We start from the raw sequence: 18,557 nt of genomic DNA on the forward strand, positions 1-18,557 counted from the left end.
AGAGTCAGCTGGCACCCCAATACATCAGAAAGGGTAGTTTTAACAGCATCCCAATATTCATACAGTTTTGGGCAAGACTATAGCATGTGCAGCAAATCCTTACACCTGGGGCACACGTGTATCTTATCAGCCCGAAACAGGTTCAGCCTGGATGGGTTAATAAAATCTATTTAAAATCTCAAGATGAATGAGTCTAAACTTAGAATTCAACAACACTCCCTTCGATAGGGAGCAGAGTGTCCTCCATTGTGTGTTGTAAACTCTACTTGAAGATCCCTGCCCTATCTGGAGCGTATAGTTCTTGTAGTGCCTGTATTCATAGATTGTACCAATTTCTACAATACAGAAATAGCTGCATCAGTCGAGCAAAGCCAAATGCAGCTTCTTAGAAAAATCATAATGCCAGAGAGTCTTCCGATTTATAAGACTATCCACTTGGAACTCCAGCAAGGCCGATGCAAAGCATTGAATATCTGGGAACAGAACCTGAAGAGCAAGCTGACAGAATTAGCTTGTACCCAAGAGGACTTGGTCTACAATCCTGAAAGAAGAAAAACCAAAATTGGACTCTAAAACTGGATCAAAACATGTGAAAATACAACAGCAAACAAATTATTGGTACACTTGCCTCCAACGACGAACACATTGAAACTACCACTGGCTTATTGCTTAAAATTCCCAAACAAACAATCCCAATTTTTTTTATGAGAACCAGGCTAAATTTGCTACCAACACAAGAAATTCGGGCCATCCGATCTTTAGCAACCTCTAACATCTGCAGATTATGCGCCGAAGATTCAACGGTGGAAACAGTAAGACACCTGTTGCTGACATGTCAAAAAACGATCTTCCTGTGTGAAGCCTTTCTACTACCGCTATTTGGTGAGACCACGCTCAGAGACGAAGAGACGTGGTGGCGCGGCCTAATTGCAGGAGAAACCTAGATGGGCTATAGCAACAGTAAAGATGCTAGAAGCCGCGATGAAAATGACCACAGAGATCCAAATTGTTTGATTTAAGGACCGAGAGCCAAGGTGCCCAGACTGCACGTGCCTAACATACTTTCACCTGAATAGTCATGATCTCGCAAAAATCTAAGGTCGAATCTACTGGAGTCTGTAGAAATGAAAAATCGGAATCTGTTCAAATGAAAAATCTTGTAAAAATTTAGAAGACGCAATGAAAATGACCACAGAGATCCAAACTGTTTGATTTAAGGACCGAGAGCCGAGGTGCCCAGACTGAACGTGCCTAACATACTTTCACCTGAATAGTCATGAACCCGCAAAAATCTAAGGTCGAATCTACTGGAGTCTGTAGAAATGAAAAATCTGATTCTGTTCAAATGAAAAATCTTGTAAAAATCTTTTTCTTGATTATAAACAAGTAAATAAAAAAAATTAAAAAAACAGAAATATTTTTCTTGACTGCGGATCTCTGCAAGATATATGACAGGCAGAGACGTGTTGGGGGGTTGTCTGGAAATGTGGGCCAGTGCGTGTGAATACGTAACACGCATGCGCAAGTAATACAGCTTCTGCAATGGACCATCCCCCACAACTGTCTTCAGTATCCCCCAGTCCACAAAGTGACCCTCTACATCTAAATTTCCGGCTGAGTTAATGCCCTCCACACTCTAGGTCTTTACAATACCTTCATCCATGGTGGGTGGGAGCATCGGAAGCCCCCATAAAGGAAGAAGCTTATCGTATATAGGAGCCTGTGCCACCTTTGTGTTCAGCTTCTTCCATGCTCTCCACGTTACCTGATAATTACCTCCCACTAACAGTGATGCTAATGACGTGGGGCTAACTCACGCCCTAACTTTCCCTATCCTAACGTGAGAGTCCTTTCCTATGAAACAGAACTAAAGCAGGATGACCTAGTGTCCAAATTCAATGACCCTCACACTAACAAACACAATTAAACAGTGCAAGGTAAATGTTTCAAAGTTCTACTCAACAGAAAAGAGCAACAACTCAAACATGTAACTTCAACCAAAACAATCCTTTTATCCATAGGGGGTGGCTCCCTTGCTCTGGATTATTTCAGGTAACACTGTTCACAATGTTTCATGCCAGTCTATTAAAGGCATTGAACATGTATTTTATCTACTACTCTCCTCAGGATGTCAAAACAAAATGTATTTTCCACAATGCTGATTGGAATAATGCAGAGGAAAGTCTTTACTACTTTTCAGGATGGCAAAACAAAAATGTCTTTTCCAAAGGTGATTCATGTATGGCAAAAGTCAAGTCTTTTGAAAGTCTCTGATTACCAAAATGTTTAATTGAAAGAAGAACTTAATATGATCAAGTCTCTCTTCAACACACAGGTTTAAAGTGTGTTTCCTCGTACACTCTCCTGCCAGGAAACATCTCATACTCGTGGCTTAGCCCATCAAGGTCAACCCCTGCCGACTAGGGGCAGTGGCTCCTCCTCCTGTTCAATTTCCTCCTTCACTGCCGAAACAAGATGCCCCAACAGCAGCACTTTACCCCTCAGCACAGCCGCCCAAGGCCCAGACCAGGGGAACATACACCCTTCAGGCCCTCGGCTAACAGTATCAATGAAGGCACTAGGTCTAGCACACCCTGAAGAGTGCAGAACTGTGTATCCCATGCCCCACCAGCTCCAGTGCGTGCCTGCGGCCCCCTCTGTAGGTGATCCTTACTCAGTTTGGCAGATGTCACAGGCCAGACAGGGACCCACTTGCCGCTTAGAGGCCCTGCAAGGCTCCCCCCACCATGGGTTTCCACAGCCGCCGGGCTCCAGCACCGTTTCCGGGACCCAGCAAGGAACTGCTGATGAGAGACAGCCGTGGGATGGATGCAGACTCCAGTCAGGGGGTCACTGAAACGCAGGCCCGGCCTAGCGCACAGCCAAGAGTTCTCCAACGCAGAGGTGCATGCACTTCGCCTCCCCGCACCAGGGCGCCCGCACACCCAAGTCACTTATGTTGTCACTGTGAACAATTTCCAAAGGCAGCAGGTCAACCAGGGGGCCCTCATTAGCCACCCAGAGGTATCCCCCTGGGCTCTTCGGCCAGCCAGCGCAGGTCGAAGGGACTCAGACTTTCTCACTCACCAGTTCTACTGGCACAGTAGGCAGGGGGAGCACAGGGCGAGGCTCAGCGCTGCCCAGGTCTTGCTGGTCCCAGAAACGTGGGGGCAGGCCCAGTGACCCATCGGGCACCACTCTTCATAGCAAGTGCACCCTACGCCTGGGCCACGCTGGCACCCAAGACTTCTCGATGCAGTTCGGTTATTAAATCCTTCTGGCCAGTGGGAGAGGAGCCCTCAGCCCACCAGCAACACTGCTCAGCTTGGTCTGTTTGCCGATTCTCCTTACAGGCTTGCTGGACCAGTGGTGTGCCGTGCCTCCGAGCCCTCCAGCATCTTCTGTCCAGACCAACTGTTACACGGGCATAGCATGCAAGGCCTCCACATTCAGAGTGCTCCCCAGCCTTCTCCTGCACTGCTGCTAATGCTCTCAGGTGCCCGCCTCACTGCTTGTCCCACTCCAAGGCTTGCTGTGGGGCTACCGTGGCACTTTACAGCAGGAGACATCGGCTATGCCACTTCTTCCTCTCAACGTCCTCCGCCGAACAGAGGGACCCCTGTGTGCCGAGGCCACTCAAAGCACATCTTCAGTATTTCCGGAGCAGGGCTGCTAGCCATGCCCCCCAGGTTTCCACTTTTGTAACAGATGACTCTATTCTTCCTTGCTTCCAGTCTGGTTTTCATCCTCTTCACTCAACTGAAACTGCTCTTCTCTCGGTAAATGACTCACTGTTTTCTGCTTGTTACTCTAAACACTCATCTCTTCTTATTTTATTGGATCTCTCAGCTGGGTTTGACACAGTGGGTCATACTTTACTGTTGTCTTCTCTCTTGGTATCTCTGGCTCTGGTTTATCTTGGTTTCGTTCTTATCTATCCAACCCTACGTACTCTGTATCTTGGGGTGGGTCTTCTTCAGATACTTTACCTCTTCTTCATGGTGTTCCACAAGGCTCTGTTTTGAGCACTTTTCTTTTTTCCCTTTATACTTCTCCTCTTGCGGCTATCATTTCATCTTTTGAGATATCTCATCATTTCTATGCAGTTTACACTCTACTTTGTCCTTTTCCTCTTTTCGCGTTCAATATTACTGCCTGCCTTCTAGCTATTAAATCATGGGTGTCAGACCATTTTCTTGTTTTGAATGCAACCAAAACCATAGTTCTCTTTTTCCCCACAAATACTATTCCCTCCTCCTCCTCCCTCTTTAGTCTCTTTTCCTCCTTCTCTACTGCCTTGTGTCTAGCACTGCTCGAAACCTTGTTCTCTATTTTGATACTGACTTACCTTTCTCTCATCGCATTTCTATCATTTCTCGTTCCTGTCATTATCATCTTTTTAACATCCGTAAAGCTCAGCCCTTTCAGACGTTAAATGCTACTAAACGTTTGATCTCTTCACTATTTTCTCACGCCCATTCTATTGCTCCATTGCACTTTTTGGTCTTCCTGTTTCTTGCTTAGCTCCTCTAAAATCTGTCGTCAATGCTTCCATTTCGTCTTTTATATTCGCTTTCCCCTCGCGATTCTATTTCAGTGTCCCTATCTTATCTCGGCTGGCTTTCTTTTCATTCACACCTTAAATTCAATTTCCTCTGTAATTTCTTTAAATCTCTTTATGGCCTTGCACCTTCCTATCTTTTGATGTCAAAACTGGCAGGAGTTGAGAGAGTGATCTATAGATGTCAGAAGAAAAACAAGCTCTTTGAGACTATCTGGGCAAGTTTCTGGATTTGTACTCATTCTGTGATTATGCAGGTGGGGTGTGGGTTTTGGAGTGGGGGTTTTGCTGTCAGTCTATATGTACTTTTATAAATATGTGAATTAAAAAAAGCAAAAAAAGAATAATAATAATAATAAATAAGATGAGACTGCCCCATCACCTCATCAAGGCTTTTTGCTTCACTAGAACAGCTACAAACATCCAGTGTTATAAGTGGGGTGGGAAACCTACGGAGGCCCTTGTGAATCACATATTTGGGGAGGGGCCTAAGAAGTGTCTTGCGTGGGCTAAGAATCACAAGTAGCTAAGAAAACGTTAAAAGATATGCAGCCTTTGTTCCTAAATGAGTGGCTGCACCGATACGGTCGATCGAGTGCTGCATGCCTGGCATGAAAGGGAGTAACATTTATTTTAAACTGTGTGTCAAAATATAAATATGATGTGTTGCAAAAAAAACAATGTATTATCTATGTTATTTTGTCCCCTAGGGGTATCGCAATAATGTTGCCAAACGTCTGAAAGTGATGGTCTTGGATTGGCCAAACCGTGAACTAACTTGCTCCAATCAGCAGAGCCGGCAGATGGAGCCGGCCATCTTCGAAGGCCGGATCCCAAGGCTGCCTGTCTGTGCCAGCACACTAGCCCCCAGCACCAGGAGCGAAGAGAAGCTGCCCCCACAGTGCTAAAGTACACGTGAGGACCTGCACCGTGTGCCGAGGCACAGTGAATCCAATGCGGGCCTAACGCATCCAAAGATGGCCGAAGCTGCGATGAAGAACACAAAGAAACCCTTCCTGGGTTCCATGGAAACAGAAAATGCAGCCCTAAGCAACATGCGCCAATTAGCGGAGCCGGCAGGTGGAGCCGGCCATCCTCGAAGGCCGGACTCCAAGGCTGCAAGTCTGTGCCTGTCCGGGCCGAGATGGCCTGAGGGAGCACTGCCCAGCTTCCCACTATGAACTACCTGCTCCTCAAGAACCGCTGGTCCCAATGATCCTTCCAGAAAGGTAAGCTATTAATACCTGTGGATGTATCTTTACCCATTGCGCCTGCAGCCTACAGTGTTGTTCGCTTAAGTTGCTGTCACAACATTGCCTCCCAGCCACCAAGCCCACCTGGAATTTTCTTGTGTTCAAGCCAGCGCTTAGCGTGAGGCTGTGTCACTTACCAATGCTGACCATAGGCACCCTATCAATGCCAGCATTCTGAACCCACATGTACGGCCGTACAATGGTTGCTCCAACACCAGCGCCCCAACCGTTGTGCTACGACACATGCCCCTTAACACGCAGTTCACGCTGCAACCTATTGAGACTGCCCACCCTAAGTCGAATACAGTACTACACACCACTCGCCAACCCCGCAATTCCGATGCAGCCTATCCCACTCTGAATCAGCCTGGGGCCTTACGTGCCGCAAACAACTTCGCTGTCAATGCACCTGAGTCCCCACTCACCTTCAAGGCCCAAACCAACACCTGGTCTAATATCTTACCTCAGACTGCCACCTGTGCCTGCCCAGCGTAGCTTGCACCACCGACCCACTTCATTGCACCTTTAACCACACCCCACTATCACCAAGCCACTCATCCGTATTGCCCCAGCCTGCCTAACACTGTCCTCAGGAAGAGAGCCACAGTAGTCTTCACCACGGTATCCACTCGCCTAACCAGATAGTTCAGCACTACCCCTCTGAGGTTCCCCTGACTGGTAGCCCAACAGCACACTGCCATTGCTTACCATGACTTTCCTTCCATGAGTCCGGTACACAGGAACAGTAGGCCCAGCTCCAGAACCAGCCGAGTCCCAGCCACATCACGCCCTCAAACTAGTCAGATCAGAAACAGCCAAATGGGTGAAGGTTCCTACCCCAGTAGGTCCCGCAGCAGAACTTCTCCTTTCCCAAACTAGACCTCCCACACAATACCACCTGGCCTAGACTCAAGGTACAGACTACCCAGCCTCCTAAAGGCATCCAGTCATGGCCCTGTAAACTCTCAAAAATGATCAACCCAATATGGCAAAGACCTCTTAGGTCCCAGACAGCAAACCCATAGACTCACTCGAACCTAAGCCGAACACACCCTTGACACCTAACAAGACAGACTTACCCTACAACCTCCTAACAGGGGCCCTGATTAATGCCAGATCTATACCCATACACGCCTTGATAAAGACTGTTGTTGGGTCGACACGTGTCGGCACCTCTAATGTTAATAAAATAAGCACTCAAAATAATTTCAGTCATAAAGACTTATAATTTCTCTGGGCTGAAACCAATTCTTTCCAACTAGAAACACAACCATCCAGCGCCCAGGCTTTTGGGGTTTTCACAAACCACTTTTAACTTCGAATTATTGGGACCGATGAGCACTGTCCCTTGGGAACTGACAAAGTGGCAGCAGGACTAATGTTCTCTAAACCATGTTCATCAGTGCAGCACCCCACTGTTCCGAGTGCTCAACCCCAAATCCATTTAGCCAACTCACTCAGTGCCTTTGGCTTCCGACACTGTGTCCAGAATCCCACCCACACAAAAGGTTGCACACTAGACTGGGTAGCCTACTCCAACTGCCAGGTAACCATCCTTGCCATCACGCCTTGCCCATAGTCTGACCACCATATACTCTCCTTTAACCATCTCACTCCTCGAGATCACCACACATGCTTACCCATCCTTGAAATCTCACGAGGGATATCAATGCGCCTCTTCTGCAAGCGCTCCAACCCCACCACTTGCACTCCAACAACCCATCCACACTAGCTCACCTCTACACAAGCACCCTATCAACTGCAGTCAAGGCAGTTGCCCCACTAGCATCTAGAAAATCCCCAAAAGCCACACATGACAACTCCTGGTACACCCCAGAACTCACTGAACTTAGTAAAACCAAACGCCTGGCTGAAGCCAACTGGAGAAAAATGCCCTCAGCATCACTTAAAATGATATTTGCTGCGGCAGCTAAACAATACAGACAAGCTGTCATCTCGGCAAAATCGTCCATCTACAGTCAGAAAATTGACAATGCTAAATCCAACACCTATGGGCCTTAGTTGCGCTTTATACATTTTATAATAATATAATAATAATAAGTGAGATTTGAACAATCCTGAGGGAACTAGAATCCCCAGCTACTCTCCCTCCCACCATCGTCAAGGATGAGGCCTGGTGCTCCAAAATCCAAACAGCTATGCTGGAGAAGATTGAGACCCTACATAAAACTAAATTCCCCATAAGCTATTGTTGATCAGATCTACTGCTACCCGCTGTCCACACCCGATCCAGTGTCTACGCCTGAGACTACCAATCCCCGCTGTTTCACTTCACCACGGTCACCCTTTCTGAAGTACCATTGATTCTCAAATGTCTGAAACCCTTCAGATGCAAAGGTCACATTTACCCTGCACCCATTATAAAGGACTGCGCAGACAAACCTATCCCTATCATCACTAAATTCATTAATGTCTCCTTTTCATCAGGCCTAGTGCCAGCCAACGTCAAAGAAGCACGGGTACTCCCTCTGATCAAAAAGCCCTCCCTTGATCCAGCAGTCCCCAACACCTACCGGCCCATCACCACCGTCCCTTTCCTCTTACATATTCTGGACAGAGCTGCATTAATACAGATTCAACAATTTCAGGAAACGCACCATATCCTGGGCGTGTGACAATCTGGATTCCGAACAGGCCACAGCACAGAATCTGCCCTACTTGAACTAAAAAAACGGATGGATGAGATCAGAGATCAGGAACACTCTCCCCTCCTCCTGCTCTTGGATCTCTCAGCTGTATTTGATCTGGTTGATCACCAGATCCTCTGCCAGCACTTGACCACCACAACATGCTTTTCGCCGGAAGCCACTGCTTGGGTGGTCTCCTTCCTTGAGGACAGATCCATGAGAGTGTTCACTGAGAACCACAGCGCCCCACCTGTCCCTACACTTGCAGAGTCGCCCAAGGTTCCTGTGTGTCCCCCACACTCTACAATATATTCACAAGACCCCTTTTCGATCTTCTCGATTCCATTGGCATCTCCTACAATAACTATGCCGATGACACCCAAGTCCTCGTACCTCTCTCGGACAACTAGCTTGAAGACACCTGTACTCTAAACAATGTCTACTCCATAACACAGGCATGGATGGCCACTTACCAACTCTGTATTAATGCCGAGAAGACAGAACTCCTCCTGGTGGGGCCGCCGGCTACAATAAAGAACCTTGATACCCATTACACCTCCTTCTGCATTGACGGCATCCAAATCCCTGTTTCACCCTCACTTTAAACCCTTGGCGTTTACCTTGACTCTACTCTCTCCCTCACACGGCAAGTGAATGCTATTGCCTCGTCTGCGTCAATACTACTAAGCTGATTAATACCGCAAGGCCCTTCTTCTCCCAGGCCAGCTGTCTCACTATTGCCCGGGCAATCGTAGGCTCAAGGTTGGACTACTGCAATGCCCTGTTTGCAGACACCTCTTGCAGGAACATTGCAAAGTTACAGGTGATACAAAACAATGCTGTTCGAGCTGCACTGAATATCCCAAAACACGAACATATTTCTGCTGCCAGGAAAAATATCCATTGGCTCCCAGTCAGAGAGCCCATCATCTTTAAATCTCCATCTATCATGCACAGATGTCTATTTAACTCTGCGCCACCCCATCTCACCCAGTAAATCATCAGGGATCAGTCGAGCAGACCTTGCAAAGCCGCCCACAGCAACAAACTACTGCACCTTTTTATTTTTTATTTGTATGTGGTTTAAAGAAAAACACTTTACAAATATAGTAAATTAAACATTAAACATCAAACTTTCATAAAGTAACACAAATATTAGTTTTGTGCAAAGTCGAAAATGTGCAAAATATAACTAAGCAGTTGATATAAAAACTGAATAGATGGGACTTTGTTAAAAGATAAAAGACCAATTAACATTAACATTCTTTAAGGTTAAAACTCACTTCCAGATGTGGTAATGGTCCTAATAAAAGATAATGGTAAGATTTGCGACAACTACTGGAACCTAGATTCAAACGCTCTAAAGCGGCTGGTGCCAGTTTCCCCACCTTCGCAGGAAAACAATGGAACTCTCTCACCCCGTCCTTGAGAGCAGAGAAATCTTACTGGGTATTTAGGAGATCACTAAAAACCTTGCTGTTTGCATAACTCCATATGGTGGGCTGCATAAACTTAACTTGCACACTGTAGCATTGTACTCTTATCCCTACGCTCTCTTTTTTCCATATGTGTAACTGGTTGTAGCAGCGCCTTGATGCCACTGGGCTTAGTGCGCTTTATAAATGAATAAATAAATGGTGTGATTCTAAACCTAGTTCATAGTGACATCTACTGGGTAATAGCAGTATTTCCGCTCATCTTTGTGTTGACTGTTAGCGTGGGGAAATGTAGTCAGGGAGCCACAACACAGAAATGTTTTGATACAACCAGGGCTGAGATTCTGCTAGCCCTGGCCCACTTAAAGCCCTGCATCATCTCTGCAGTGAAACCCATTGGCCCAGCCTTGTCCTTCTCAATGGCCTGTCTTCCCGCTGCTCCCCAGCTTATCGTTTTTCACAATGTATTTCTATTCTCCCAGCTATCCATGTATCGGACACCTTTTGGCTCTCAACCAGGTGAAGGAGAATCCAAGCCGCTGAGGGGTTGAAAAGCAATGTCTACGGGTGTCTATGAGAGGATGGCCTGTGTGAAGGAGATGTGAGGGGTACAATGTGCAGCAACAACAAATTTCATCTAAAGCCAGGTGCCCGCTTCGTGAATGCCAACCAGCATCCTTGGCACAAGGGCTAGACCCTGGCAGTCTATGCCTCTTTATTAATGTCCGAAAATCTTGGAGTGAAACGGGAAGTGTCCTGCACGCCCTTGAGGGACCCCAGCGGGCCAAACACTCCAAACACGCAGCTTACAGTCTAGACTTTGGGGTCTCGTGTAGCACCCGCCTTGAGCAGTAGTGGCTCTGCAATTTGAAGGAAGGTTGCCCAGGGCTACGAGGGTGCCAGCGACTGGTCTGCAGATTTTGTATTTAGTTTATTTGTATAGCGCGCCTGGCCCAAAGGCATCTCCTTTGATCCAGGTTGCCTCAGTAAGCTTCAGTGCTGTGAGAAACTAGAGGGCACAGTACAATACAATACAAGGGGCTTTATATGCATAAAGAAATTCCTCAAATATTGACCAAGTAAATACAATTGTCTCAATAAGAGTTTGGTGCTATTACCAGTAGTAATACCACCAAATGGAATTACTCTTACTATGCACTAAGCACGAGGTAAAGGAAAGGCTCTGTATTATTCTGAGTCATGAGGACCCTTCCGTAATTTCCCATTTTAGCCCCTAGGAGTCTATGGTAATCGGTCATTACTGAATGCTGTAATTACTGCATGTGGTAATTACTGCGTGCACTAATAGTTTTGCGTGGAGGAAACTTCTGTCACACTAAAGCAGGGTGCTTCTACCGATTGTCATTTTTGAAACTCTAAATTTGGCGGTTATGAGGTTGGTGGGAAAACTCGCCAGTAGCTTTCCGCCGCCCGATATCCCAGTGCCACCGGATATCATGAGCGGCGGCCGAATGGTGAATCCTCATTCCCGTGGAGTGCCATATGACCTTTGTTATCGGTGCCGGTGCTTCAGTGAAAAAGGTTAGGCCAGCTGGGAGTTCCGTGCTCCTACCAGCAAATTCAAAGATTGGCGGTCTGAAAAGGGTACTGGTACGTTGCTACTAAGCACCAAGCACCCTTTTTTCCGGGCCGCCAAACTTATAATGAAGCCCAATAACATGTAACTTCCTCTCTGGTAGTAGTAATTTTGGCTTCCAGAGTTTCTAAAGGTGCACATTGCACGGTCTCTTTTTTGGTGACTTCCATAAGCATATTTTGCTATCCTCGCTGCTAATGCTGATGTTTGTTTGAGGATGGGGCAGAGAAGATCTTGTCCTGTTATGCTTGCAAAGAATCCCTTATTCTCACAGAATGTGGGGGAAAAAGTCTCCCGAATGTGACAGGACAGGAGCAAATATCTCTCCGTCTTGAGTTCACCTAAGTCACCGTGCTGACATATTCTGCCCTCCCTGGGCGTCTTCCTTGAACTGTGCCAGCTATTGTGTATTAAACGCAGCAAGTTGTTTGAAGGGTTTGTGCATGGGCAACTCCACATCCTTCTACTAAGGGCAGGGCTTTAAGTGGGCAATTACGTTGCTCCAGCAAAATGCAAAAACATCAGCAGACATTAGCAGCTCTGATCCAATGGTCTCTCAGGTCAGTTTCGGTGAAATTGACTTTGTATCATTGGGTGGGGAATGTGGTCTAGAGGGAAGTGTTCATTACACGGTGCGGCCATTTTAAGAGTGGACTTAGCAGAGGTTATGGGCTGCAGAGAGATTGGCAAGGCAGTGTCTCAGTTCAACTTACGAAGCGATGGGTATGAGGCATGAAGTGGTGGGTGGTACAAAAATGGGCGGTGGCATGGAGTAGGCGAGGTGGTCAGCGAATAGGTGACTAGAGGGCAGAGTGCGTAGAAAGGGGCATGGAATTGATAAGGGGCAACAGAGTGAATGAAGGAGGCACAGAGTGGATGAAGAGTGCCCAGTATGCGGGGGGGAGGGCATAGAGTGAGTGATGAGGCATTGAGCGTGGGTGGGGGCGGCAGCGCAACATGACAGAAGGCACAGTGGACTAAGGTTAATGTAGTGGTTGAGAGTATTCAGATTGGATGCGTGGCAAAGAGTGGGTGACGGGCGCAAATTGTGAAAATATGACCCGCCCCGTCCAGTACGCATTTGACCCCAAACAGCACATGCATTTATTTTTTAATCAATCATGCTGATAACAAGGCTACTGACTCAAAGTGCTTTAAAGTGCAATGCTTACCACTATTTCTCAAACAAACATTGTTCATCAGAGAATGTCGTCAGGGTCCACACAAGTAGCTTTGACCTGAGCCCCACCTCACCATTTTAAGTGTTATCCTCACCAGGGTTTGGATCTAGTCACGCCTTTGATCATAGGCCTGCCCCCTAACCTGCCTCCTCTGCTGTTAAGGTCTCCTGAAGAGGATAGCGCTTAGAAACAACTGAGTATTTGTGGCGCATATCACTAGCGGGCCAACTCTTTCCTAGTGTTCCTTGCTCTAGCAGGTCTTGGAAGTAGGGTGCAGCTGTCCCCCTAGATATTAACACAGGGACCACCAATCCCTATGTTGAGGAACCAGTCCAAACCAAAAGAGACCTCAGTGCCCCTGTTGATATGAATATCAGAAAGCCTGGACAAATATTTCACCCACATATTGACTGTCTTCAGGATTCGCGTGCTGGCCACATTTTCAAGAGATGCAGGTGACATATTTGGGTTACGCTCATGACAAGTTGCCACAGTTAGAATCGAGAACATTAGCCTGCGCCGTATCTAGATAATATTGTGAAGGTTAGAGCACGCCACAATTAGACAGAACTATGTAGGTCAGCAAGTGCTACACTTAGACAGAACTGTGAATGTCAGCATGTTAAATGTCATACAACCCACTCACCAATATAAGCTCAAACACCTGGCATACTTATCTCACTCAAAAAACTCACACAACCATCTCTCGCACAACAAGCTGCACACACTTGACCACACCGCAACAACACATAAGCCGCACCAACAGCACACGTGGACTGACACCGATCCAATACTCGCACCAAAGAAAAGCACCCGGTGTCTACCGGTGTCTACCGAGTTGAAGCTGCCAACAGTATACCACTCCTCTCACTATCCTACTCCCTCTTCACCTTACTAACCCCTCCCACCTTCTCCTTTCCAGGTCCGCCAGAGCGCCTGGGGACCAACTCCCTTGGTGGCAGTGCGCTATATAAATACCATTAACATAACACAACAAGTTCATGCTGATTAAATGCTGTTGTAAATAGTGAGCTGGAGAGGTTAGATACTGGGCCTCATTACGAGTCCGGCAGTACCCGTGCCAGAAAAACCGGCAGGATACCGTCGGACCCGTATTACCATTCCGCCTCCGTGATTCCCGGAATCTCCGGGGCATTACGACCCCGGTGACCCGGGAATTCCGGAGGCGGAATTCTGTAAGTCTCCGTCTATGACGAAGCCAGTGTTTCCATTTGCGCCTGCAGGCAGGTGGTGGTACTCACGCCAGGTCAGACCTGGCGGGTGGACACCTCCTGCCTGCAGGACTCTGAATCAGCTGGTCCGGAAAGAATGGTGGCAGCGTTTTTACTGCCACCGTTCTTTCCAGACGGGCAGGTTCTCAATGAGGGCCACTGTCTTGCCAGCAAATGTTCAAAGCATAGTATAAACGTAATGGAAATGTTGAGAACCTTTTCTGACACTCCCATGAATGCCCAAAGAAAACGATGGGCCAGATTCTCAAAGCTTTTTTCGGAAAATGAGGAGATGTGCATCTCCTCACATCAAAAACACGAGCCGCCCAATTCACAAAGGGCAGCTGAATGATGCATCTTAGATGGATGTGCTTTCAAATAAGCAGAAATGAGGGTTGTCTCCTTGCGTCTGGTGCAGGGTGTGGCGCAAATCACGACAGGGTAATTTCTTTCCCTGGCATGGTTTTTCTTTAAGTGTGACAGCCATGGTTTAAACCGCAACTGTCACACTTGCATTTCTATCCCCCAAACAGGGATAGAAATGCTTTTTTGTATTTTACAAGGATTTCACAGAGACAAGCCCTGAAAAAGCATCAAACATACATCGGGTGTTACCAACCGATAACCCTGTGTTGCACTCCTAATGGGATAGTATCCCCTATGTGTTTTAATAGTCAATCGTGAGAAGGGATCTCCCAGCAATCGGAAGACACCCTCACAATGATATGCGTGAAACTCTTCAACAAAACAGGGTAATCTAGTACTCATAAGTGTTCATAGCAGAAATAAGCTATGTATTTAAATGGAAAGATGTCCACCTGATATAGTCTGTTCAAGAGCCACCAAGAACCTTCACACTACAGTTGCACAACACGTATATTTTATATATCACGAGGTATTCAAACACATTACAAAGGATAAATGAAAAGTAAAACAGTTCAAATCCAAGTCTCAAATATATAGTTGGATAAGGTATCAAACTCAAAGTTAACAGACAGCATCAAAGAACTCTTCATTTGATGCAAGTGTACAATACATATGATAATTCAAATTCAAAGGTAACAAACAGTGTGTAGAGCATCCATCAGAATGGATAGTCTGTAACAAAACATACAATAGTTCACATTCAAGAATAACAATAGTACTTTTGTCCTAAACACTCCTAGATGTAATCAAGTGCCAAAGCATTTCGGATTCAGAGACAAGCCCTCCCAGCAAACATTTGTTTGCTGGGAGGCTGTCATTCATTACTGTTGGAAGCATGCTCCTGACGCTAATGTATGCAAGGAGGCTGGACAGCTCATCTTTGCGCCATTGTCCAGCTCCTCCTGAAATGCCCTGGTTACCATTGAGCAATGAGCTCAAATTGTATTTGTATTATATTTGTCATTTATATAGCGCCATTTACCCATTTGTATGGCCTCATCGCGCTTTGTGGTTGGAACGCCCTCAGTGACCACAGTCCATGTGCAGGAGGATCTAAGAGTTTGAATTAAAGATGCTTGTGTGCATTCTTGCCTGGTTAGGACTTAGGTGGGCTGGCTGGGCTACTTTAAGCAGCCCGGAGGTCAGGCATGTGGGTAGGTGCTGTTAGTGTTTTAGGATAGGGTTCTAGTGCTGAAGATTCAATGTGTGCCTAGCCAAACTGCATTTTTTTAGTTGGTTGTCGCTGTATACTAATGGCAGATTTGTTGAGGTACGTCAGGAGTTTCAGTGTGGACAGCTATATGTGCTGCTAGGCCAGAATAGCATAGCTGTGGCTGCATTTTAGCGTGCATGGATGGGGCCGTGCCTGTGGCCTGTGTTAACAGACGTGGTGTAAGGTATACGTACTGTCGCCTTGGCTGTAATTCCACTGTTTTCTACTTTTTCTTCTTGGTCCAGTGGGATTGCCTGGTGTCGATATTCGTGGTCTCCCTGGAACGAAAGTCTGAGCAGTGGGAGAGGGCCCAGAGGGATGGTGGGCCGGGGTTGAGGAAGGGCGATAGTTTGATACAGTGTGCCTCTGTGTACGCTGCCAGCATCCGTGGGGTGTCAGTATGGAGGGGAGTTGTGTTTGGGAAGGAAGAGTTTGTCATGATGTGCCGCTACGAGTGCTGCCGGCGTCCGTGGGGTATTGGTGGGTTTGAGTCTTGTTGTGTTTGGGACTGTGTTTACCTGTGCCTATCAAGAGTGTAGAGTGATTGAGGGTTTCAAGAGGAGGGAGGGAAAAGCCAGGTTTTGAAAGTCTTCCTGAATGCCAGGTGATTGTCAATATTGCGAATGTGCAGGGGTAGGGAGTTCCAGATGGTCTGTGATGGTCGGCGCTTGGCTGAGAAAGAGGATATGCCGAGTCTCGGAGTTGTACTGTGGTACTAGTAGTAGAGATGCTGTGCCAGATCTAAGAGTCCTTGAGGGGTGGTAGTGGGTGACTTTGTTTTGAAGAACTCGGCCCGTGTTGTGGATTGACGGGTAGGTGATGCACATGGCTTTAAAGGTAGCGCGTTTGCCAATAGGGAGCCAATGGAGGACTCTCAGTGTAGGGCTGATATGTTCTCAGGGAGGTAGGTTAATGAGCAGGCCGGCTGCAGAGTTTTGGATTCTTTGCAGTTTCCTTAGCTGAAACGCTGGTGCGCCTAAGTAAAGGCAGTTTGGGTAGTCTAAGTAGGAGAGAATGATGGAGATGATGGCGGAAAAACAGTGAGGATAGGTGAGGTAAGGGAAAATATGCTTTAGGATGCATAGGTGGAAAAAATAGGTTCTGGAAACAGAATTCATTTGTTGGGAGAGGGATAAATCTGTGTCCAGTGTGCATCCGAGGTTTTTAACCGAGGTGAAGGTTGCCGGTGGGGGCCTAGGCATTGTGGCCAGGGAATAGGTCGGGGGAGGAGCAATGTTTTCTGACAGATAAGGATTTCACTTTTCCCAGGATTGAGGATGAGGTCGTTTGTCGTCATCCAGTAGTCAATGGGCCTCATTCTGACCCTGCCGGCCCGGAAACAACGGTGCCGGTAAACTGGATAGAGGGGGAGAGGCCTAAATGGGCATACAACAGTGGACTATAAATACAGTAGCACCTAGATTTTGGACACTTGAATAGTGGGAGTAACGCCTACATGGGGGTGCAACAGTAGACAGTAAAATACAGACACCTGGATTGTGGGAGAAAGGCCTAAATGGTGGTGCAACAGCAGACCGTAAAATACAGTAGCACCTAGTTTGGGGAATAAGAGTGTGGTAGCACCTAGTTTTGGGACACCTGGAAAGCGGGAGAACCGCCTAAATGGTGTTGCAGCAGTAGACAGTAAAATATAGTAGCACCTAGTTTGGGGAATAAGAGTGTGGTAGCACCTAGATTTTGGACACCTGGATAGTGGGAGAAACTCCTAAATGGGGTCGCAACTGTTAAGTAGAGCATCCCGCTGGTGCTTAGTACCTGATGTTCCTGGAGAATGCGATGTTGACGGCAGACTGTCTTGAGTAGATTAGGCAGCGCGGGAAACCAACCCAAGACCCGCCAGAATGCGACTAGGGAGTCCTGAATCATTTCCCCACGCCACGCCACAGCACTTCCCAGATTATCGTGTGTGCAGGAACAGTGCAAGCACTGACTGGGAAGGCAGACGACGAAACAGTCCAAGGTTCAGGTCTCACAGGTGGCAGTAGACAGCAGACGCTGATCGCAAAGAAAGTCAGGGTCCCGACCAGGAGCTCTATAAAGGTTAAGTGGCTAGGACTTCCAGAGGCAGGCAAGGAGGAGCAGGCAGTAAAATGGCTACAAGACAATAGGAAGACTGTGCAGGGGACACAGGCAGAGAGGAAACAGAAAAAGAGGACAGAAAGGAGTAGTACCAAGAAGGCTGGAAGAAATAGAAGGCAGCCAAGCAAAAGGATGGATAGCAAGGCACCATGCTGGGAATAGTAGCCAAGGGCACAACAAGGCAAGGCATAAGAAACTAGCAAGGCTAGGGCAGGAATAAACCTGGAGGGTAACACGAGTGAGGGACATGTGTTAATACGCGATGCTCAGTGCCTCACCAGAATCCTTTATGTTGCCGGGATCATAACGAGGCTTGAACTGAAGGCCGTCATTGCCTAACGGCCTAAACACTACGCATGCACGGAACAAAGAACACAGCAGTCCGGGCATGCGCGATGAGCCTACAACAGCCAAGTCCAACAATTGCTTCGACCACGCATAGCGAAGCCGAGGGGAACGCCAATGCGGACAGAGGCGCCACTGCCCAAGCAGAGAGCGAGGAAGCCGGGAAGCACGAGAGGGAAGCCTCTGACAGGTAAGTGGAGTCGGGTAGGAGGCTCCTCGCCACGGGCGAGTTGTAACGGCAACAGTAGACAGCAAAATGTTTTTGGGACACCTGGATAGAGGGGGAGAACCGCCTAAATGGGATTGCAGTAGTAGACAGTAAAATATAGAGTTACACTTAGTTTTGGGACTAAGGGTGCAGTAGCACCTCGATTTTGGACACCTGGCTAGTGGGAGAAATGCCTAAATGGGGTCGCAAAAGTAGACAGCAAAATACAGTAGCACCTAGATTCGGGACACCTGGATAGAGGGGGCGAGGCCTAAAAGGCACATTCTCTGCATTTTATTAATTTCCGCTCATGTTTGAGAATCCTTGAAAGTCGACCACCATTCCGAAAGGAGCCCT

The 18,557-nt window shown here is 47.3% G+C and overlaps 1 protein-coding gene across 1 annotated transcript in view; it reads right to left on the bottom strand.

Annotated features, from left to right (window-relative positions):
* Window positions 1-18,037, bottom strand: part of GSC2 (goosecoid homeobox 2) — a 36,930-nt gene extending 18,893 nt beyond the window's left edge. Inside the window, exon 1 of the mRNA XM_069620293.1 lies at window positions 17,926-18,037. Coding sequence (XP_069476394.1) covers window positions 17,926-18,037 — 112 coding nt within the window. The remainder of the gene's footprint in view (window positions 1-17,925) is intronic.
* Window positions 18,038-18,557: the final 520 nt, after the last annotated feature.

The sequence above is a fragment of the Ambystoma mexicanum genome, chromosome 10 (assembly GCF_040938575.1).
Source record: "Ambystoma mexicanum isolate Mex_15411 chromosome 10, UKY_AmexF1_1, whole genome shotgun sequence".
NCBI classification, from domain to species: domain Eukaryota; kingdom Metazoa; phylum Chordata; class Amphibia; order Caudata; family Ambystomatidae; genus Ambystoma; species Ambystoma mexicanum.